Source organism: Grammomys surdaster, unplaced genomic scaffold (genome assembly GCF_004785775.1).
Source record: "Grammomys surdaster isolate TR1022 unplaced genomic scaffold, NIH_TR_1.0 138, whole genome shotgun sequence".
NCBI classification, from domain to species: domain Eukaryota; kingdom Metazoa; phylum Chordata; class Mammalia; order Rodentia; family Muridae; genus Grammomys; species Grammomys surdaster.
This window is the reverse complement of record NW_021604596.1, coordinates 3,722,458-3,746,628: the sequence shown is the minus strand read 5'-3', so window position 1 is coordinate 3,746,628 and position 24,171 is coordinate 3,722,458. Positions and strand designations below refer to the sequence as shown.

At 45.0% G+C, this 24,171-nt stretch overlaps 1 protein-coding gene and 1 pseudogene across 1 annotated transcript; one reads left to right on the top strand and one right to left on the bottom strand.

Annotated features, from left to right (window-relative positions):
* Positions 1-7,846: 7,846 nt before the first annotated feature.
* On the bottom strand, positions 7,847-22,938 carry CUNH11orf97 (chromosome unknown C11orf97 homolog). Its single transcript, XM_028763436.1, has 4 exons — positions 22,728-22,938; positions 18,414-18,518; positions 10,979-11,104; positions 7,847-8,134 (listed from the first exon to the last, which is right to left on the bottom strand). The coding sequence occupies exons 1-4, from the start codon at positions 22,864-22,866 to the stop codon at positions 8,130-8,132; spliced, it is 375 nt and encodes a 124-aa protein (XP_028619269.1). The 5' UTR covers positions 22,867-22,938; the 3' UTR covers positions 7,847-8,129.
* LOC114617790 lies at positions 11,521-12,071 on the top strand (annotated as a pseudogene).
* Positions 22,939-24,171: the final 1,233 nt, after the last annotated feature.

The window sequence follows — 24,171 nt, the reverse complement described above, 5'->3', positions numbered from 1 at the left end:
ATGTAAGGTGTCTGGAGTTGAATGCACACATCTCAGATGTACAGTCAGTGGCTTTGCTAGGAGAAAGAAAGAGGCAGTTCAAAGTCCAGTTTTGTGTTAGGAGTTATGTGATTAAGTTATGTATTTATGCTAAAGGTCAGTGAGCAGGTGTGTCAGGCACGGCAAATGTGCAAGGTCCTTCTGTCAGGCACACATTTTTATCTGCATAACTGGGGAAAACAATAGTTAACAATTGTTAGGAATTACTCAAGATTTACAGTAACTCTCAATTTACCGTCCTCTGCCCTGTTTTATTATTGCTATTGGTGGTGGTGGTGGTGGTGGTGGTAGTGTGTGTGTGTGTGTGTGTGTGTGTCTGTCTGTCTGTCTGTGTCTGTATGTGTGTATATATGCACATGTGGTGTGTGTGTTTATGTGTGTGTATGTATGCACATGTGGTGTGCATGTGTTTATATGTGTGCATGTATGCACATGTGGCAGGTGTGTATTTGCATGCATGCATGTGTACATGAGTGCATATAGAGGTAAGGGGGAAACCCTGGGTACTGGCCTTGGTTATTCACCTTGTGTGAGACAGATCTTTTGTTTCCCACTTCAAATATACATGAGGCTAGCTGACCTTTAAGGCTCCTGAGATTCCTCTATCTACCATCTTGAATCATGTATGCTGGGATTACAGATACATGCTATTGTATTTATCTCTGCATAGGTCCTGTAATCCAACATAGCAATCTGAACTTTGCATTCTTGAATAGCAGGCCTTTGTCCACTGTGTCACGTAGCCCCTGCCCCATTAAATCCTTGATAGGAAAATAAGATGAACGTACGTGCTTTCCTTTTTTGCTCAAATGAACTATTTCACTGACCTTAAGTTATTACAATCAATATAAGAATGTGTTACGTTTACTTCACAGTGTTAAACTTTATGCACCAATGTTCTACCTGTACTTTTTCCTTGAGTGAAGAGGTATTGCAAGAATTTTGGGTGTTCAGGAAAATGAATATTGAGAAATTTGGGGTAAAATCAGAAACATTTACCCACTGTTATAAACACGCCAACCGTTTGCCTCTGCATTCTTGCACATGTTTTTCCCTGAGTGGCCATTTACAATCCCATATAAAAGAGATGGGATGTGGAATCTGAGACTTACTCAAGCCAGGTCATTCTGACTGGAAAGAGAGCTGAAGCCCAGCCACCTTTGAGGAACCTAAGCCCTGGTAAGGTTTTGGTCTGGGCAAGCAGGTAGAGATGCTGCTGAGATTCTCCCTGGACTCAGCAAGGTGAGCTTGTGCTTGCTCGTGCCTGGTGTGTATACCCACGAGTTCAGTGATTGAACACGAGTGTTCAAGGGTTGTTTATCTCCTGGGTCAGTGCAGTTTGGTGGAAACAGAGGGCTTTGTCTGAAGCTGAACATTACTGTGAGTAGTAGTTATTTTACTGCTGCTCTGAAAAAAAAAAATGCCACGAGCCTGGCAATTCTTAAAAGGAAGTGTGTGTACGAGCTTGAGCTTCCAGAACCATAGGAGCTCATTGCAGCACCAAGCAATAGGTGTCGCAGCGGGAGTGAAAGCTGGGAGCAGAGAGAGCAAACTGGAAATGGCAAGAACCTTTAACATCTCAAAGCCACCTCCGGTGACACACTTCTCCAACAAGCCACACCTCCTAGTCCTTCCCACACAGTGCCACCAACTGGGAACCATGTACTCAAATATGCACCAGAGACATTCTCATTCAAACTACCACATCCTGTACAGAAAAGGGCTTGGAGGATGTAGATTGAGAAGCATTTTCCTGACTGAGAGAAAAGTATTCTATTATGAGCACTTCCCCCTGCTGGGCAGCTGTAATGTATATTTGTAGTATGTAATTGTCCTGAAATTCTTTTTTTTTTTTTTTTTTTTTTTTTTTGGATTTTCAAGACAGGGTCTCTCTGTATGTCTCTGGTTGTCCTGGAACTCACTCTGTAGACCAGTCTGACCTCGAACTCAGAAATCCACCTGCCTCTGCCTCCCTAGTGCTAGGATTAAAGACATGCACCACCGCTGCCAGGCCTAAAATTCTTAATAAAAGGAAAAAGTATTTTAACATTATCAGCACCCATGGATACTGTATATACATGTTACTATCGAACAGTGCAGCCCCTGACTAATGAATACTTACCAAACAAACGAATGAGCATTGCCATTAATTTTGTACCTCGTGGAGTATTTGTTAAATGATTTGATTTGTGCCAGTATTCAGATAATGCCAGATGCTTTAAACTGGAAGGCGATGAATGACTGTTACACACTGTGCCTCCTAAGGGTTGGGTAAAAATGATAAGGGCTTCCAAACCTCCTCAACAGTGCTCCCTTCAGCCCACAGTTACCTGAGCTACCACAGATTCTGTGCAGTTTCAGGAACCCAGACCAACCTTGTCAGAGTCATGGTGGTACCTGCCATTCACTGGAGTTTCTACATTGTTCCATGAGGTGGCTGGCCCCTACCTTGGATAGACACCTGCACCGTGCTCTGGAGGAGGGGGTCTGTGACTTGGCTAGCCACCTCCTTTTGCTCTCAGACCTCCTCTGGTTAACCTGGGAAATTCTCCTTGATGGACACACTCCTCTCAAGCAGCTGATGAGCACACAACAGGAGGTTTGACTGGGCTCCATCACATCCATTCCTGTGATCCTTCCTCCAAAGGGGGCCTGAGCCACTTAAGTATCAACAAGCCCTTGTTGGATTAAAGTGAGCAAGATGGCAGGCTGATAAATTATTGTGTGATACAGAAAAGAGCGAAGTAAATGCAGGCTGCTCCTTGGCAAGGCTGAGCCAGCCAGGTGCCAGGCTGTCACTAAACAAACAGAAAGCTCTGCCCTCACGACTCAGTGTCACATTCAGCCCTTCTACAAGAGTCACTGCTTCAAGAAAATTCCATCTAGGAGTCTAAAGGTTGGCATTAGAAGCCGTGAGTAGCATATACCCCTTGGACTGCAGTTTCTTGATGGCCTTGACTCCTTTATTACTTGTACACTCATCAGTATTGTTTTGGTTTGTTGTTGAAACTTGTTTTGAAATGGAGTGTCTTTCTATTGTTGCCCATTTGGTCTTGAACTCTAGGCCCACTCTATCTTCTCACCTCAGCCTCCCATGTAGCTGGGGCACGGGCATGCCATTGTGCCTAGACCTTTTATTAGGCACATGACTCTACACAGGCTCTCCTTTCATTTTAGCCTTCTGGGCAAGGGTTGTCAGATGGTCAAGCAAGTTCATATTCAGGAAGCAGGCAGACCAGAGCTGTCCTTTCTCTGCTTTAGTTATGGTGAAATGTGAGCAACTATGTATTTGAAGGAAGCCCTTTAGCCACACATGTGCACTAAGCAAGAACTGTACTTAAAACAGACAAAACTGAAGGCAGCTGAGGAGCCCTTCATTTTGAAAACACAGGGAAACCTACCAGCTAACAAACCCTGTCCATAAACCATGATTTTGAATCAGAATTTAACCACTTGTGATTCCCCCCACCCAGGTTTATTGTGTAAAGAACATTTAACAAGAGGTATGCCCTTGTAACAGGTTTTTAAATATATGAGACAATAATGCTGTCTGTAGCTATACATGCTTGACAGATCCACAAAACTAACCCATCCTGCATCTTTGTTGTTGGTGATGATGGTGATAATGTGTCAGTAGTCTCTCTGTGTATGTGTGCATGTGCATATGCATGTGTGTGTGTGCGTGTGTGTGTGGGCACAGGTGTGGGTATGCAAAGGCCAGAAATAAATATCAAGTGTCTTCCTCTGTTGCTCTGTACACCTTATTTTTTCAGACTGGGTCTCTCAGCCAACTCAGAACTAATAGATCAGTAGACTGACTAGCTAGTGAACCCCCAGAATCCTACTGTCTCCACTAGTGTTACATATACTGTGGTGCCCCCTTTCTTTGTGGGTACTTAGAATTTGAACCCAGATCCTCTTGCTAACAAAGCAAACGGTTCATTGTCTAGTCATATCCCCAGTCCCTGTAGATTAACTATGCTCCCTTCCTGCCCCCAGCCCCACCTGGTAGCCACATTCCACTGGCTTCTGCATTGAACTATTTAAATTCTTAATAGAACTAGAATCCTGACATAGTGGTCAATCCATAAATGGGCTTGTTTCATGTACCATTATGTCTGCTAGGTTTATTCATGTTGACCTCCAATTCTGTGTGTGTGTGTGTGTGTGTGTGTGTGTGTGTGTGTGTGTTAGAAACCAGGCTGAAACATTCTGAGAACTAAGGAGTGGGAAGTTGTCATGATGACCAATGTTTCCTTGCAACCTAATGACTTTGTCTTCAAAGTCCTTCTGGCCTACTACTTCCAAAGTATGAGCTCTTGAAGAAAATCTAAGGGATTCCTCTAAGTGGATGGGAAATTAAAATGTCAAATTAGAAACATTAGCAGGCCTTGCAGAAGAGACATGCTTACACAAGGTAAAACCATATCATAACATAGCATATAACATAGAATATTTAAAAATTCCTTACAATATAGAAAATCACAATTTAGACAAGCATATATCACCTACAGAAATGGTCATAATGAATACCTGTGTGAGAAAAAAGTGTGAACTATAAAATGTGTGCACTGTGTATTTTTATGAATACAAAGTCCGAAGCCTCTTCGTGTAACCTCCACCTCTAAAGCCATTCCGGTTGTGAACTGAAGGTGGCAAGATCATAAACTAGAGGGCAGAGTGCAGAGCATTTTCAATCAAGGCTGCAAAGTCTGCTTTTCAAAAGACATTGGCCCAGAAGAGATGGAGTCATTTTATCTTTCTAGTTTCATGATTTTACTTCTAAACTTTATTTTTTGTGGCTCTTGGGTGCTCTGGCTAAAGCAAGAGGCCCAGTAGAAGTCCTCAGGGGGGAGATGTGTCCTAAGGCTGGGGTAACATTGATGGGAACAGATGGCACTCAGCAGGGCCAGAGGGGACAGAGCATGACAAGTCAGAGGACAGCTTTAGAATACACTTGTCCCTCCCACCTTCTTTGAGCAGGGTCTCATGTTTTTGCTACTGTGCTCGTTCTCCAGGCTATCTGGCCCACAAGCTTTGAAGACAGTCTCCTGACTCCAACTCAAACCTCGCCATAAGGTTGATATTACAAATGCTCACCACTGGATCTGCTTTGTACAGGTTCTAAGGATCAAACTCACACCATCAGGCTCGTACGACAAGTGCCTTACCCACAGAGCCTTCCCTCTGACCCTTGTCTTGTTTTTAAGTGTTTATTTAAAATGCAGGACCAGAGTACTTACATCAAATCATGATCCTCAGAATCACCTATGTGCTGGGTGTCGGGGTGGGTTACGATCTAAATGATGCTGGTGTGAAAAGCCTATGCATTCATCTGCCTGGGAAATGAGGTAGTGACCGTAAGTACAGTATTTAACTGCAAAAGCAGTCTGGCCCAGGAGTAATATGCACAAAAAGCAGGAGGCAATGTCTGGAGCTCTGAGTTTGCCAGCATTAGAAGCTGGTCAGAACAGGACAGATAGGAGCAGGCAGCAAACCTGGAAATTCGTGGAGTCCGAGTGGGGTGGCTTGTTTATTAATACGAGTATAGTGAGACTGGAAATCTCTGAGCATGTTTATAAAGTCATTGGGCATCCAAGCAGGAGGAGGGCGTCATTGCTCCTGGGTGAACAGAAGTCTGTATTACGTATTATGATTGTCTTCCCTCTGTGTGCACGCATGCGCAGAAAGGGAGAGGGATGGTAGGTTACAAGCTTGAGATCTGTAGGATTAGTCAGTGCTTTGTCCTAAGTCTAAACTGTTTGGCTGTGTCTTGACTGACATGCTGCCTGTGGGTTTCAGCTTCTGGCTCACAGTACTGTTTTTGAAGTAACCAGTGATGGAAGGCTTCCGGAACATGACGGTAGCTGGAAACAAACCTACACCCAGCCTCTCCCTCTCTCTCTCTCCCTCCCTCCCTCCCTCCCTCCCTCCCTCCCCCCCCCACACATACACATACACACATGCGCACATACACACATACACACATACACACATGCACACATACACACACACCTTACTTCATTCAAGGTGTGCTCTAATTACATGGAAAATTTTGTATTAAGTCTGGAAAAGTTTGCGTCTTGCCTCAAGACTGGCTGTTTCACTGGGTGAGTATTTTTAAGCAGGGGCAGGACCTAGCAGTGAGCAAATAATTGTTCAGTTTATTCCATTAGCAGCAGAGCTAAATTTGAGAACGGAGGTCTGGGCGGCCTTAAGATGAGCTTATGCTTTAGGAGAGAGAACACAACACCTAAAACTGAAAACAAGGACACAGACTCTTTACTGTCAAGTATACCACAGTTGACGTGAGGTTAAAAAACCAGAAAAGTCCAGATACCTAGCAAACAGACTAATCCATGAATGAATTAGATACAATTTGTTGTTGTCTTGAAAGGTGTCCCTCTCAAGTTTGAGGCCAACCTCAAACTCTTGGCACTTCTCCTTCCTTATCCCCCCCACCAGGTGCTAAGATTACAGGCTTGAGTAACTACATCCAGATTTATATGAATTTTTTTGCAATTATTCAAGATACATAAATGAATTGGAAGTATTGTTACATTAAGTAGGATGATAAATGTACAAGCTATACAGCAGTGGATCTCAACCTTCCTAACAGCTGCAACCCTTTAACACAGTTCCTCTGTTGTGGTGACCCCTGTAATTTTGCTGTTATGATTGTAATATAAATGTCTGTGTTTTCTGATGGTCTTAGAGAAGCCCTGTGAAAGGGTTGTTTGACTCCCCCTCCAATGGGTCAGTTTGAGAACCACTGCTATAGAGCACAATGTCTAACAAGTAAAGAAAAATAATCATAAAAGGAAATGGCTAAACTGCATCAATATGCTGTTTGTGACTCTGGAAGATCAAATACAAAGTATTTTTCTTTTGTATTTCCTTTGAGATAAACTCATGTAGCTCACACTGTCCTCAAACTCATTATATAGTGAAGGATGATCTTGAACTTCCGATCCTCCTGCCTCTACTTCTTCTGGGATGGACACCCAATATTTACCACAAACCAGAGCTTTGGGCATGCAAGACAAGGACTCTACCTACCAAGATACACTCTAGCCCTTCTTTACATTTCATTTTTTAATTTATTTTAAGATTTATGTCTATAAAATCTAGAGTATAAATAAATAAATAAATAAATAAATAAATAAAAGATTAAAATTTAAAAAAAGATTTATGTTTATTTTATGTGTATAGGTGTTATGCTTGAGTGTATGGCTATATACTAAATGCTTGTAGTGGCCGAAGAGGCCAAAGGAGGATGTCATACTCCCTAGAACTAGAATTACAGACAGTAGTGATCCACAGTGTGAGTGTTGGATTCTCTGTAAGAGCAGCAAATACTCTTGATGATAAGCCAATATATACATGATATGTATATATTTCTATGAAATAGGTGAAAGGACTTTTCTTGTTAACCTCTTTTTAAACTAATTAGAATTAGATACATAGAAGGATATAAAGATAGATACATAGATAGATACATACATACATAGATACATAGATAGATACATTGATAGATTGTTTGATAGATACATAGATACATAGTAAGCACCCGGCTCCTTGCTATTTAGTGAGCAAATTCTAGAGGAACAATGAGCTCTACTGAGCTATATAAAAATAACTGTCTTTGAGCCCAGCTCTTTCACGCTGGTTATCCTTTCACCAGCCTGCATGCACTGTGTGTGGATTTTGCTCTGTGGCACCCATGTCTGAACCACTCTCTATACCAAACAGGAAATGGGTGAGCCAATTACACAGTAGGTAAAGTTTCAATTTTATAATGTTTAACTTGAAACGAAAAAGAGCTGTGATTTTTGTTAGATATATTTAATAGAATAAGCTGAACAGAAGCCTAATACATCCCAACTGTGAGAACTATAAAAACAAGTGTATTTTTCTTAGCATATTTTTCCAATAGTATTTCATGGCTTTGGACTGACTTACATATTGGTATTACAGGGTGAAACCTTTTTTTTTTGTCCCATACATTTTAATTGAGAAACAAGGCTGAGTTTCTTCTGTCTTTGGACATTAGGTGAATGAAGTTCCATCTCTGTGAAAAGGTGTCCATTTTATCCTAGAGTGAGAAAAAAAAAAAACATGACAGCAAATGTGTTTTATGAGGAGATGATCTTCAATCCTGACCCCATTTCAATCTAACTTTAGAATCCTAGCCCTCATGGTGGTTCACCTACAAGGCAGAATGTGAAAGCCACACACTTCCTAATGACCTGGAAGCCAACACTTTCTTATGACCCAGAAGCCCCAATTCACCCCTAAGCCCCAAGTGTTGGAGTGTGGTTCTGGGCAATGTCAGCACATGCAGGTGCTGGCTTGAAAAGGCCTTGGACCCAGACTAATCTGAAGCAGCATCTGAGTCGTCGTTAGGAACCCATTTATTTACTCTGTGGGCGTGTTCAAGTTTACAGTGGGCTAAATGACTGTTTTCTCTTTCCGTTTGTTAACACGGTGCAGAATAAGGAAGTGGTGAGGACAAAATGAGCTAAGCTCATGGTGCAATAACAGTGGCTACTGAGAGTCTCTAAATCAGGCTGAGAACCCACCGCACAGCCACGACTCTTACACTTGGAAGAGACACTCTTGATCACACACACGTGAACAGAGAGAGAGACAGAAAGACAGAGGGAGGGGGAGGGGGAGAGACAGGGGGAGAGATGGGGAAGGAGAGGGAGAGGGAGAGGGAGAGGGAGAGGGAGAGGGAGAGGGAGAGGGAGAGGGAAAATATGTAGGAGTTCTTGAAAACACAGAAAACTTGAAAAGTGTGACAGGGTCCAGGATACATATAAAATGTATGTACATTATAATTCAGTAATTAGGTTCCCCTGCTCCCCTCATCCATTCTGTATCCTGTTCAACCCACACACTTGTGGAGAGGGAGATGTGGTTGGCAGCAAGTAGTTTCTGAGCACACAGTCGATGACATTCACCACAGATTCTTTGGCTCCTTCAGCTGCTGGTCATTCTCACAACAAACTAATAGTGAGCTACATCATGGAGAGCAAGATACTGTCCTCGTCTTCACAGAGCTGGTGTGTGTGTGTGTGTGTGTGTGTGTGTGTGTGTGTGTGTGTGTGAGCATGTATGCATGAGACTGTGTGCACATATGTACATGTGCACAATGGAGACCAGGGGTCAGTGTAAGTGTGACTTGACTGTCCCCACCCTAGTCGTTGAGACAGGATCACTCACTGGACCTGGAGCTTACTGAATTGGCACGGCTTGTTGGCCAGTGAGCTCCAAGGATCCTCCAGATCCTATCTATCTAGGATCACAGGATAAATTAGGTTTACTCAAAGCACTGACTATTGTCTGGGTTGTAGATGTACTCTCTCTCAGATTCTAATGCTGCCTTGCACAGCCCTGACACTTATGCCTGGTTAAGCACACTGATTTAATTGGCTCCACCCTGTTGTTCTGTGACCAGAATCTCTGTCAGGATGACTAGTGGTTAAGCACAGTCTTGGAAGCCAGACGGACAGAGGCTGGTAATTTCCACTATACGACCCCTTGGACCCTAGATAATAATGTCCTTCTTGTCACCAAATTGTCCTACCTGGAAGACGGAGCTTATCATCTTCAATGTTTGGTCATGTGGCCTACACAATTCTGTAAAATGCTTACTGTCCCACCTCGCATGAGGTAAAATCATGGCAGCTGCTTTATTATTGCCAACCCACACTCACGGCTGAGTCCTGTTCAGTTCTGTCCTTTAATCTTGTGTCTCAGTCCTCAGTGGCTTCATCATCCATGTCTCACAGGCCCATCCCCAGGCTCCGAGTTTGTAGTACTTGGGCTGCACCCCCTTGTCACTTACGGCCACTACATCCCCAGTCTTTGGGCTCTGGGCACCAGAGCACTTCATAGATGAGGGCATGGGCTCTGGGGATGTGCTGCCAGGGCTCAAAGCACTTCCCTCTCAATAGCTAAGTGACATTGGGTAAATTCTTCAGCCTTTCTGTGCCTCAATGTCTTCACCTGAGAAATGGATTGTGCCCATTCCTTATGTCAAGTGTAATTCTTAAACAGAACAATATGTTAAGAATCTGAAACAAGTAGTGCTCATAGAATTTGCTGACATGACTCATATCCTGGTTAAGAGTACATGGAATGGGACTGACTCACTGATTAAAAGCATGGATTACTCTATCAGAGGATCTCTGACCTCTGACCTCTGGCTTCTGTGGGCACTTAGCAAACACACATAACAAAAATGTCTTTAAAAAGGAAGGAGAGAGACAGGGACAGGGACAGGGACAGGGACAGGGACAGGGAGAGAGCATGTTTGGCTTCTGTGTGCTGCTGCTTTTGCTCACAGGGTTACCTCCCAGCTGTAAAGTGACGTTCAGGACTCATGTACCAGCCACATGTCCCTACAGTATCTGCACATAATTCTGTGGTCAAGACTTCTGTTTCCCTCCCATATCCTGCTAAATATTTGTGACAGACACTGAGACAGGAAGGAATGAAGGATGCTTCTCTTAAGCTTATGTTTTCGAATAGACACGTGGCCCATGTGCCTAGAATAAGGGGAGACCAAAAGGTCCAGGCAAGAGACCTGAGGAGTCCTTCCTTCATTCCCTCACCTCCCTTTTGTCACCCACTTAGAAGGAAGGAACGAACACGGTCCCTCCCCTAAAGCCTGGCTGCGTGCAAGAAACACTTGTGTGTACAAAGTAGAGTCAGACGTCTAAGCCAAGGTATGAACTTCTCTGATGTCTGTGAAGGTGTGCTCCTCAGCTGAACTGTTTGAGTCTCAGCATAACAGACAGTGGATAAGTAAACTGTGACCAGACAGAAGCAAGGCCGGAAAGGTTGGCCTCTGACTGAGGTGCTTACGGATGTGCCCCTTGTTTGTAAGCTGTGGGACCCCCTCGGGCTGTCTGTGGTTCAGGGTCCTTACTTCTAAGTCCTCCGTGCCTCGAGTAGTACTTGGCTTGTGGGAGTGAGCTGTTTCTGCTCTGCTGTCCTGGTATCATGCCTCCCACGGGGAGATTCCTTCGAATGCTCCAGATTCCATCCAGGGCCACTGTGAACGTGTTAGGAGCAAGACAACAACAGTGAGTGGTATATATCCTCCTCCGAGTGCAAAGTGCTTCAAAGGGGTTTTCCTGGGTGATTGGACCTCCAATTAATTGGGTAGAATATACTTGACCAGATTCATCAAGCCACATGAGGTGTTTGCCATCTATTTAATCTTTGATACATTTCATGCATTCAGTGATGAAATTAAATCACTGTGTGCTCTTATGTTTGAGTCTCCACAAAGACATGAAAGGTCGTTATGGTAACATATATTGCAAATATATATAAATAAATAAGACAAATTCTACATATTGTTGAGTTTTTCATATCTCATTCTAATGTAATTCCTTCATTAAGTGGGAATATTTTCACAGATTAAGAAACATTCAGAAGGGGGAAAGCAGCAGCAGCAGATCCAAGATGGCAGCCAGCAGGAGGCTGATGAAGGAACTTGAAGAGATCTGCAAATGTGGAATGAAAAACTTCCGCAACATCCAGGTTGATGAAGCTAATTTATTGACTTGGCAAGGGCTTATTGTTCCTGACAACCCTCCATATGATAAGGGAGCCTTCAGAATTGAAATCAACTTTCCAGCAGAGTATCCATTCAAACCACCCAAGATCACACTTAAAACAAAGATCTACCACCCTAACATCTACGAGAAGGGGCAGGTGTGTCTGCCAGTAATTAGTGCTGAAAACTGGAAGCCAGCCACCAAGACTGACCAAGTAATCCAGTCCCTCATAGCACTGGTGAATGACCCCCAGCCTGAGCACCCACTCCGGGCTGACCTAGCTGAAGAATACTCTAAGGACCATAAAAAATTCTGTAAGAATGCTGAAGAGTTTACAAAGAAATATGGGGAAAAGCGACCTGTGGACTAAAATCTGCCATGAGTGATTCCAGCAAGTTTGAGCAGAGACCCCGAGCAGTGCATTCAGACACCCCGCAAAGCAGGACTCTGTGGAAATTGACACGTTCCACCAACTGGCGTCTGCTTGTGGCAGTTAACTAACTTTCTACAGTTTTCTTAATCAAAAGTGGTCTAGGTAACTTGTAAAGAAGGATTAAAAAAATTCAGATGTTAAAAAAAAGAAAAAGAAAGAAAGAAACATTCAGAAGACTTTAGACTCTCCTAAAAGCCATCAGTCAGGTGTGGCTTAATGTCCCCATGAAAACTCCGTGACAAACTCAGTGTACCCTACTGTTACAGTGCTGAACACCTGGAAAATGGCATCTGCACTGTGATCTGCAGACGGCAGGTCTGGGATCCTGAAAAGGATGCCTGTACATCAGCACACGTCTAAGCGTTGCTAATACTTTGTACTTTTTGATCCCCACAATGTCCTAAAACCATCTGCTTAGCTTCTTCTTTAACTTCTGCGCTGGCTAGTTTTATGTCAATGTGACACAAGCTATTCATTTTCGAAGAGAACCCTCAACTGAGAAAATGCCACCACTAGATTGGCCTGTGGGCTAAGCCTGGGGGAGGGGACATTTTCTTGATTGATGATAGATGAGGGAGGGTCCAGCTCACTATGGGTGGTACCAAACTTGAGCAGGTAGCCCTGGGGTATATAAGAAAGCTTGCTGAGCAAGCCAGGAAGCGGCAACCCTCCTCAGCCTCTGCATCACCTCTTGCCTTGACTTCCCTAGCGATGAAATGTTACCTGGAGTTATAAGCTGAAAAAAACCCTCTCCTCCCCCACGTGCTTTGGTCATGGAGTTTATCACAGGAATAGCAACGCCAACTAAGACAAATTTAATCACAAAGAGAAGCACAATCCACGCTGAGTTAGTGAACTCAGGTAAGCTGCTATGACTTGTTATGATTCTGAGCATGTGTGAGCATTTTATTGCTGAATATTCTCCTCAGAGCCAGCAGCAGTCTCACTAATGCTCTCATGACACTTGGTACCTTCCTAAAAGATTCCACAGGAAGCAATGCCGGAGGGTGGGGGGGACAGTCTCTGGGCTCAGAGGAGAGTGGGGGCTTCAGTCTCAGTTCTCCCAGCACGGACTGAGAGAACCTGGACAAGTTGTGTTAACGTGCTGGGTTTGTTTCCTTAGATTTGAAATGGGGATAATACCGCCTTGTCAGATTCTTCTTGGATGTGGACCGGATGCATATAGAGGGCTTTGTGTTTAACAAATGGTTGCTGTTGTTTTAGCAAGGAGAGTGATTTCACTCTCAAAGGGTGACCTCAGAGTCTGTCTGCAGAGGTGCAGCTCCAAGGGCTTGCCAAGTTGAGTGTTGTTACCCTAGCCTCTCTTGAACCAACCGGGAGAGTGCCTTAAGCTGCCTATCAAGATGAGAGCCAGCTTTTTCTAGGTCCTTAAGGACAGACTTCACAGTTGCTTTCTGTCAAGATCTTATGAAATCAAAGCCATTCTTTGAATCTAACCTAAATCTTCCCCTCCCATTCAAGCCAATCTCCTCCTCTGTCCTGTCTAAAGAGAGAAAAGGCTCCTCTCAGCCACTGAGAATAGGTTCCCAAAGGCAGGGGACCATAAATATTTGCCCTAGAAGATCTAGTAGGTAGAAAGCAGTTTACAATCTAGAGCAGGGCTCTGCACACCAGCCACCACATTGAATTGGATATGAAAGTGTTGTGAGGGCCAACTCTGGTCGTGTTCTTCCTGATACAATCACAGGAGTGCTAAAGGTTACAACTGAACAGAGAAAACATTCAAAATATACGTACAGATGCTAAGGAGTGTTAAAAACCTCAAAGTAAAACACATTGTGCGTAAGTGATTATATTGCTTTCAAAGAAGAAGACTGATTTAAAAAAAAAACTAGTAATAACACTGTTTTTATTCAATGTGAAACTTTGGGTGAAGAAGTTACCAGAGCTGACATGCTCAAGTAGAACAAAAGATGCTCTGGAGTCCTTTGATACACTGCTCTATTGGGGGAGTGACCCCCATGCTCCAGAGATGTGCCTTTTAGAAGGCAGCAGGAAGACAAGACAGGGGTGGTACCAGCAAAGCCTCAGAACCTCTATACCTGGCGAGGAAAGGAAGAGAGCACCAGGCCACAAAGATGCAGATCTTGTCTAGATCTCTAGAACATTCTAGAGATTCTTTTTTTCTCCTCATACCCTTGACCGTTTATATTCAAGGACCTTTTTCTGTCAATTTTGTTTCTAAATTTAAAAAAATACAAAACCACTCCCTAGAGATTCTAGCCACTGCCTCAGGTTGATCTCACAGGGAAGTTAATCTTATCTTTAAAAATATGTGTTTGTTCTGGTTGCCTCTCTGTGGGCTGAGCAGTGAACGAGAGGCCCTGAAAGGCCAGTTTTAAGCCCTGCCTCCCATGCTTCCCTGTATTAACATGCTCCAAGATTTGACAAGGGGAAGAAAAAATTCAAGAGATTTTAACCAGCGTACAGTGACTCCTGGGCCCTTGACCTGCCTGCTGGGAGGCCTAGCTTAGGCGTTATACATTATGCATTGTACATTGTACCTTATGCATTGTAGATACACAGATCTGATAGTACTTGGAGTTTGGGGGGGGGGAGGTCAAACCCAGGACCCTGTTGCATTCTAGACAAGTGCTCTATGACTGGACTATATCCCCAGCCCGTTTTCTGGGTTCTTTAAGACAGGGACTAACATAACTCAAGCTGCCCTCAAACTCTCAGAGATGTAGTCAAAGATGACTTTGAACTCCCGATTATTGCTGCTTCCACTCAAACATTTGGGTTACAGGTACGGGTCTGATTTTTTATGTTGACAACTGGTTCTGATAAAGTATACACTCCAGAGGAAATATACGTACTTGAAGGGTAAAGTTGGCGCATGCCCAGTGGTTTGGGAGCAGAAGATTTTGGAGTAGCCATGTCATTTGGTGGCCTCTGATGCAGGGGAAGGAGTAAGTTGGTGAGGTGGGGTGGGGTCAGGTGAGAGGAGTTAATTTTTTCCTAGTGCTGATCCTGAGTGACTAGGGGACATCCAGGAGAGAGTCTGCCTAGGGACACAACTATCCAGAGTGCGCTAGTAAGATCACAGTGGAGGAGCTAGTGGGGCAAGATTAGAAGATGGTAGATATCATCCTGGCAAACCTGAGTGTTGGGCAAAGGGAGGTAATAATAGTCTTTAAGGAGCAAAAGAAAAAGGTGTTCCAGGAAGAAGGCCAGGACAACTTAGTGTCATAGAGTCCAGGGAAGAACCATCGGGCACATTAAACATTGAACCCTCGAGCCAGTGAGCAGTGGCACAAACCCCACAGGGCTTGGCTGGGCCACTGTAGAGGTTTGAGTGTGGAGGTGACCTGATTAGTCCTGTACACCATTCTTGTTTCTGTGTAGAGAACGGACTTAGGAGAGCACAGTGAGGCAGCTGCAAGCCCTGCTGCTCTTGAGAGAGGGAGGAGAAGGATGAGGTGGTCAAGGGTGCAGCTGGGGAAACTTAGGGCTCTTCCACACATGGAGTCAGCAAGTTTAGCCATGGTCTGGAATGGAGCTTGAGGACCTGACTTCTAAATGTTGCCCTAATCAAGTAAACGGAATGTGTGCTACTTCTTGATGTGGGGAAGAGCCTTGAAGTGTGGGTAAAAAAAAATACCTGGGTACAGAATTAGAGCTCTCTTCAGGATGTATTAACTTGGGGGAGTGCAGTCATCAGACATCCATTTGGAAAGCGCTACGCTCACCGCTATACTGCCAATGCAACCAGACATCCAGTTGGAAAGCCAAGTAGGCTCAGAGGTTTGAGGAGGGAAAACGGAAGCTAGGCGTTTTGGAGTGGTTATCATTATAGGGCCATGTGTAACAGCTGGATGTAGTGGTGCATGTTTTAATCCCAGCATTTGGAAGGCAAAGGCACGTAGATCTCTATAAGTTTGAGGCCAGCCTAGGCTATGTATAGAGACCCTGACTCAAAAACAGGGGGTGAGTTATCCATATTTTTGAGGCCAAGTGGAGGTACAGAAGTAAGGGAGAAAGGGGGGACAAAAAGATCGGAGCTGAGCCAGGGGAATGAAGATTGATGCTCTCCGGGCCATATTGAGGCTTTGAGAGCAGAAAAAGAAAAGGAGTAGATATTCATGCCAGGTGCCACTGAGGGGATGGATATACAGGAGAAATTACAGGTTTGGGCCTTCAAACAAACTTTTTGGGGACCAAAGTGTACTTACAACAGGGACAAAAGAGGAACAAAAGACAAATAGACACGGAAGTAACCCTCCATGTGCACTCACTCTTAGCATCTATAGATAGCTACTGTGGCACACTTAAATAAATGCTGCATCCAGAGTCCAGGTTGTGTGTGGGAATGTGTGTCTTTTGGAAGGAGAAGCTCCAGCTGTCATCAGGTTTTCTGCACACCCCACTAGAAGGTCAATGGCTAGATAGGGGTTGCCTGCACGAAGGTCAATGACCAGTTAGAGGCTGCCGGCACTGCAGTAGCCAAGAGTCTACCATTCTCCCTGGGTACTCGGTCCGATTCTGGAGGAGCCCTTTAAAGCACAACTTTGTATAGACTAATTTCTACTCTGAGACTTTTTCTAAGTGAATAGTGCCTTTGTGCGCCCTCTGGTGGATATTATAAAAATGCAGCCCTAGTAGCTGCATCCTGAGTGAGTATTTGAAAATACTTACAGAAACAAATGTTTCTTTCCTATTCTCTTAGGTTGTCTCACATTAAAATGCACCCAACAAGAATCATACAACACTCATTTCCTCATCAGAGAATAGCAAATATGTTATTTAGTTTCTATGTGGTCCTTCGAAACAATGAAGCTAAATCTAAACTATCATAATAACTTGGACAAAAGTTGTTTAACCATCAAAAACACATTACACATAGGCCATTCTACATCCACTCGCAGAACGCAGAGTCTTTCTTGAAGACGCTTCATGTCATTGGCGATACATTAAGACCCAAAAGTAAGTAACCATGGTTGATTAGAAACGTGAAGTGGGCTAGAGTCGGGATGATATGCCTTAAGGTTGTCAGCATCTCTTATTGGACCCCACCTTCCCGGAACAGTCCTCTCCAGAAATTGCCAGTTCTCCAAACATGGTACTCATGGTTCTCTCATTTATTTTATTTTTTATTAGTTTTGTATGTGTGCATGATGTGTGTGTGTGGGGGGTGTACGTGCTGTATCGTGCATGTGAAGGGCACAGTACAGCTTTGTGGAGTTTATATGATGTGATGATTAGCTCTGTCAACTCTACACAACATAGAGTCACCCAGGAAGAGTCTCAATGAGGGATTGTCAACATCAGGCTGACCTGTGGGCATGTTAGTGGGGGATTGTCTTGACTATGCTAATTGATATGCAAAGACCCAGCCACCACAGATTGGGCAGCATGGTCCCCTGGGCTCGGGATCCTGAACTGAATTAGAGTACAGAGGGCAAGCTGAGCAGTGGGCATGCATTTTCTCTCTCTGCTCTTGACGGAGGGTGTGTCTAGTTGCTTCACGTTCCCGCCTTGACAACCCTGCCATGACGGAGTGTGACCTGGAATTATGACTCAAGTAAGCCTTCCCGACTGAAGTTGCTTTTTTCAGGGTGCTGTACACCAGCAGCATGAAGGAAATTTAGGATTTGTAGGTTCAAGGGACTGAACTCAGGTGAAGAGGCTTTCTTTCACAGCAGGTACTTTACCTCAGGAGCCGTCCTGCTGACCTGCTTATTTCTTTAGAAAATTCAAGACCCCATGAGCATTATAATAAAAACCTGATTATATTCTCCACCAGTGATCAGCTGCTGAAGAGGAATCAGGAGGATGTGGGGCCAGTCATCCTAGACTTGTGTCTGAACATGGACATCACATCAGCCATCTTGAGAGCTATCCATATCCAGTTGTGTCACTCATGTGCTGTGTTTTGATAAAGTAAGGTCTTTGGGTGATCTGACATGGTTTAGTGACTCACGTTCTGCTGTGACAGTAGTTGCCAGGAGGGGCTCTGCACAAGGAGTACCAATCACCTGGAACTTGATAGTCTAGGCATCCAGGTACAATGCACCATTTGGGGACCCCTGCCATCGAGCACATCTACACTGATGAGTCCAAAGATAATACTGTGTGTCCCAATCATGTGAAAGTGTTCTACTTACAGTTAAACAGAAAGAGTATCCAAAGCACGGGCAGCAAGGCATGTGTTGAAGATTTAAGTTCATTTTCCTCTACATGTGGAGGTATATTTGGACATAGGCCAAAAAGCATTCTAAGATTTCCCAGGAACTTACTTCTCTTGGTGGTTATTTTTTCGTTACAAATAAAATAACCAGCCTGTCGTCAGACAGACCATGTCACATTCATTTAGCGAGTGTACTTCCTTGAGGCATGATTACCTGCAGGTGGGCTTTTCACATGGCATTCATCCCTCTTGATAGAAAGTTCTTCTTCCAAAACCTCCTTGATTCTCCTATGAGGCTCACAGTATAGAAACGTCTTCCCTGGAAAGACATTCACAACGGATTTATTGCCAACTCTGCCCAGCCTCCCAGCCATCATTCCTATATGAATAACTTTTTAAAAGATGGCATGTCATTCCTTAGAACCAATAGACTGCTCGCCCTGTGGGCTCTATCTTGGGATTAGTTCTCTCATCACAACTTCTGGTTTGGAGGACTTCGTCTTTTCCTGTAATTCCCGAGTGTGTGGAGCCAAGCTTCGGGATTCTCTTTAAGTAGGGTGAAGAAATATATGAAGTGTTCTCGTTGCCTTAGTGAACTTTCCCTTATCAACGAGGAGGGGTTCCAGGCTTGTGGTTTGCTTTGCTTTGTGTCAAGGTCTCTTTGTGTCTCCCAGGCAGCTGTAGAATCTGCTGAGATTACAGGTATGCATCATCGTGCCCAGCAATGAATTCTGGTTAAAGACCTACTCTGTTCCTGACATTTGGCTTGGGGATGAAGACAAAGCAAAGGGTAAGACACATCAGTGCCCAGATCTTACAGTCCAGATGTAGAATGCAGTGTGTGTGTGTGTGTGTGTGATGCATATATGCTCCAGTGTGCCTGTGGAGAGGAAAGAACACTCAGTTTCAGTCCTTGTCTTCCACTCCTTTGAGACAGGGTCTCTTCTCTCTCTTTGTTGTTTTCCATTTCGTATTGCCAGGCTGCATGTTCTGAAAACTTTCAGGAACTCTCATGGGCTAGCCTCCCATCTCACCACTGGTGCATGGAACTACAGGTGGATGCTACTGTGTCTAGCTGGGTTTGAACTCAGGCCCTCAGGCTTGCATAGCAAGTGTTTTAAGCAGCCTCTCTAGCCTTACTTCAGCACCTTTAGGGTTTACAGCCAACCACTGGTCTGAGCATGGGGTCCCTGATGGAAGAGTTGGAGAAGGGATGGAAGGAGCTGAGGGTGCTCAGAGGGACTGGACCACCAACCAAAGAGTACACATGGAGGGACCCATGGCTCCGGCCATGTATGTGGCAGAAGATAGCCTTGTTGTACATCACTGGGAGCAGCAGCCCTTGGTCCTGTGGGGGTTCCATGTAGGGGAATGCCAGGGCAGGAAGGCGGGAGGGGGGTGGGGGAGCACCCTCATAGAGAAGGGGGAATGGGATAGGGGGTTTCCAGAGGGGAGAACTGTAGAGGGGATAACATTTGAAATGTAAATAAAGAAAATATACAATTGATCCCAACTGATGACTCATCAATTAAAAATGCTTTCTGCTTCTTCAGAATACTGGTATTCTGTTTCTAGCACTTACAGGGTGGCTCACAGCAGCCTGAAACTCCAGCTCTAGGGAATCCAATGCCCTCTTCTGGCCTCTGTGGCCAGCCACGTGCAAGGACACATGAACACACACAGATACATGGACATGCACACACACACACACACACAATAAATCTTAAAATAAGAGATTAAACCCATAGAAGTTAACTTCGGGTGAAGACTTAGGACCTTTTCCTGGCCTCCAAGGCTGGCCTCACCTCTCCCTGTTTGCTCCAGCCCAGGACTGACATTTGTTCTCAGTGCTTTGCTGAGTTCTTTCTGTTCTTCCCAAAGAACAGAACCATAAGAGGACAGGAATGTTGTGTGCTTTCTGGCCTGGGCTACATCTTCAGATTCATCTTGCTGTAGGCTTCGCCATGCTCAGTCTCCCACCCCTGGCCCTCCCTCCCCTCTGATCTCACTTTTGCATGACCAGTTTCTCTTCAGAGCTGCTGCCCAAGTAACTGCCACTCAAATTATAAATGCCAGCTTTACTGTGTATCAGTTCCTCAGGGAAGCGTCCCTGGTTCTACAACCTACAGCTGCCTTTTTTGCCTGGAAACCTTTCTTTCATCTTTTGTTTCATTTATTGTCCCTTCATTTGCATATCTGCATGAAATTGTTGTGTAACCAATGATTTAGTATCTGTCTTTTTAAAACCACCATCAATTCATAAAGGCAGAAGTCTTTCTGTCCCACTGATTGGATATTGAATGGAGTGTGGCATAAGAGATGGAAAGCAGATGTATGCTCGGGTACTACCCTACTACAGATGGATGTGTCTGTCAACACTAGAGAACAAGGGGTGCCTGTCACAATTCAAGGAGCCGGAGAGAACGCAAGAAAATCTGTTATACATTTGAGATTTGATGTTAATCTCACAAAGATATGGCAGACATCTTCTCTTATTCCAAGTTAACCAATAAGTAGCATGAGTGTACCTGTCCTGACTGCAGACTGGCTCAAACAAGACAAGACCCTCAGACATGACCCTGGCCCACTTCCAATGGTAAGGACTCAGACATGTCCCCAGGCTCAGAAAAGGTACAACCAGGCACTTTGAGGTTCTCGTTCTTGTTTCCGAGGTTTCGAGTCATGTGAGCAGGGACCAGCACTGCCTGAGCCTAATTGCTTTAGGCTTTCTCTGTACACTGACAACCTTCATGGGAAATAACGTGGCAAGGAAGGAGGCAAAGCTTATACCGGGTCACAGAGAAGAGCTGCCCGCTCAAAGTGCAGGTCTCTTGACTGACGCAGTTTGGTAACAAGAGGATTCGCGGAGGAAACTGCTGAAGGAGATTTCTGAGGCCTTGGAAATAGAGAGTGACAAAAAGCTAGAGAGGGGGAAGTCCTCTGTTAAGAAAAAGAAAGGGAAGGAGGGAGGGAGGGGGACTGGAGATAGAGAAAAAAAGAAAAAGACAACGGAAGGGGGAAAATCCACACACTGTGCTTTTGCGCATGCGCTGTGCTTAAGTGTTGGTCAGCAGGGAGTCATGCGCAGGGACAAAGCGCAGAACTGCTGAGAACTAGGCCGCTCTGGAGTTTGTTTTACAATAAGATTTTGCCAGGTTTCTAACAGCAATTGGTGCTGATTTTTATAATGCACCTGATCATTTTCCCTTTTCTCACAGTTGCCTGTGGGCTAATATAATTATTTATATTTTATAATAAGAAAAGCCTGGTGTGGTGGCCAATTGATCCCTGGAGCTCCCTGGCCAGACAGCCAGTCATCCAGCCAGTCTAGCCTATCCTGCACGAAAATGTCAAGATCAGTGGTACACACTTTCTCAATGAATCTGAGGAATGAGAGCTGGGATTGTCCTCTGGCCTTCATACATGTGTGTGCGCGCGCGTGTACACACACACACACACACACACACACACACACATATACAGAGGGGGAGAGAGAGAGAGAGAGAGAGAGGGACGGAGGGACGGAGGGACGGCGGGACGGAGGGACGGAGGGAGGGGATAAATTGATCTGGATGATGTAATGACTTGTATTTAGGAGCAAACACTCTCCTAGAGTGCCCAAGCAGAGGGAGCCTCCAGATGCTCCAGCTAGTCCCCAGAGAGGCAATCAAGGAGGCTCTGAGCAGCCCTGGAAGCTGCTTGCATTCCTCCTAGGCCCTGTGTTTTCACCCATCATCCCTCACCAGATGCTAAAGGATCAGGTACAGGAGGCTGCAACCCTCTTAGAAATACAGTTACAACTGCCTCAAGACAGTCTTTACTGATTTGAATATTGTTTGCTTATTCCATGGGCAGAGGACATAAGAAAGACTGCAGTGTAAAATTCTAACCCAGGTAGTGATTTGTGGGCTTTGACTGCCAGAGATGAGAGCTGAAGGTTTTAAGTATTTTGCCAGCCCTGGCTGATTTCATCTCCTTCCCTCTGTTCCTTGGTTTCCTGATCTGAGAAATGAAGGATGCCTGGGAAGAGGTGAGTGGTTCCTACCCTGCTTCTCAGACAAGTACGAGAGAGTGAACCTAGGTCCTGGAGCATGCTAGACAAGTGGTATGCCACCACCCACGCTCTGTCCCCCAAATCATCATACACATCTCTCTGGGTTAATGAATTCATGGTCCCTTTGAAAAGCAATGCTGTTAAGGACCAACTTAGTTGAGGATGATATCCAGCCTTTGGACTCAGGAATCCTTGGTGAAGATTAAGATAGCCCTCTCCTACATAGCCCTTGGCCTGAGGAGATCTTGAGGGCCTAACCTGCTCCCTATCCCCACTCACGGAGGCCTGCCTCTATGGCTGTCCCTGCTGTCACAGTAGCTTTCTGCGAGTGTCCTTATCTCCAAACAGCGGCTCTCCATCCCTCCCCCAGAAACTTTAAGTGCTACAGGTAATTCCATTTTGGGCCCCCCACCCTCCGGCCTTGTTGTCACTGGTCCCACCACTGCCAAGGTCTGAAGCTGGAGCTGAACTCACATTGTTGGCGAGACTCTTGGGGGCCTCCAGGCTCAGCACGCGCGCGGCACCCCAGCCCTGCGGGCCTAGGCTGCTCCCCATCGCGGCCCGCCTCCGAGGCTGTCCCTGCGGTCACCACCAGCGCCTCCTGCCGCCTCATGCCACCGGGGTCTCCACGGCCTACAGCTACCAGGCCTCTCAACTCCGCCACCGGCTGCCCTGGAATGCAAGGCGTCTGAGGTTGTCATAGTGACGACGGGTGCTCCGGGCCTCCAGGGCTCTGCCAACTTCCCCCAGGACCCTGGTGCGTGCAGCCAACAGCCTACACGCTACTAGGAGCAGCGATTCCTTAGATTCAGACCCACATAACGGACCCAGCTTTCTCAAGAGAGATGGTGTGGCTGGGAATCTGAGAGTCACAAAGGTTTGGGAAAGTGCCCTAGGCCACACAACTGGGATGTGACTCAGCAAAGGCTCCAAAGCCTCAAAGAGTTGATCACCACCTGGGGGAGGGGGTGGGGGGGTGTTGAATGTTGGGATGAGCCTCCCGAACAGGACCAGCAATTCTCCACTGGTCACCCATTCTGTACAGGTTCTGTACAGTGCTTTACTCTCACTTCTGGATTTGGACATGATTCCCAACCATTCATGTTGAAAATTCACAAGTTTGGGACTTTAAGTTGCTAAATAGCTGTAGTTAGTTTACAAGGATTTTTGTACTCAGTCTATAACAGCTCACAAATTATTTTCAAGTGACAAACCCACAGAATTGGAAACGTAAGTCAGAAAATCGAGAGTTTGCTTGAAGCAGTGGTTACCTCCGGTTCTCTTTTTTGCAGTCATTTAAAGTGGTATTGATTTTACAAAAGTTAAATGTGCATTATCTTAGAAAGTTAAATAATTCTACAGGGCTTTTAACAAATTTAGGAGACATCCCTCCCAATATGTCTACTGTACCCTAGTGCCAACTGCTTTTATTTTTGATAATTTCATGTTTGCAACCATTTAACCACATAAGTGGGGTTGAACTGTCTAGAAACTGACCTAACCAAATATGAGCACCCGATATAATACAAAGGTGCGTGTGTATATGGGTGACTGAGAGAGAAGGAAGTATTAAGTGGTGACATTAAATAAACTGGTTGTGCATCTGGAAAAAACTTGAACCTTAACTCCTAGTGTACAGTAAACACAAACAGCAGTGTCTTACTTAGGGTTTCCATTGCTGTGAGACACCATGCCCAAGTCACTCATATAAAGAAAAGCATTTAATGGAGGCTGGCTTACAGATTCAGAGAGTCTATTATCATCATAGCAGAAAGTATGGCAGCCATGTAGGCATGGTGCTGGAGAAAGAGCTGAAAGTTCTACATCTTGATCCAAAGGCAGTCAGGAGAAGACTGTCTTCCAGGAAGCTAGGAGGAGGGTCTCTTCTGCAATGGGTGGAGCCTGAGCATAGGAGGAA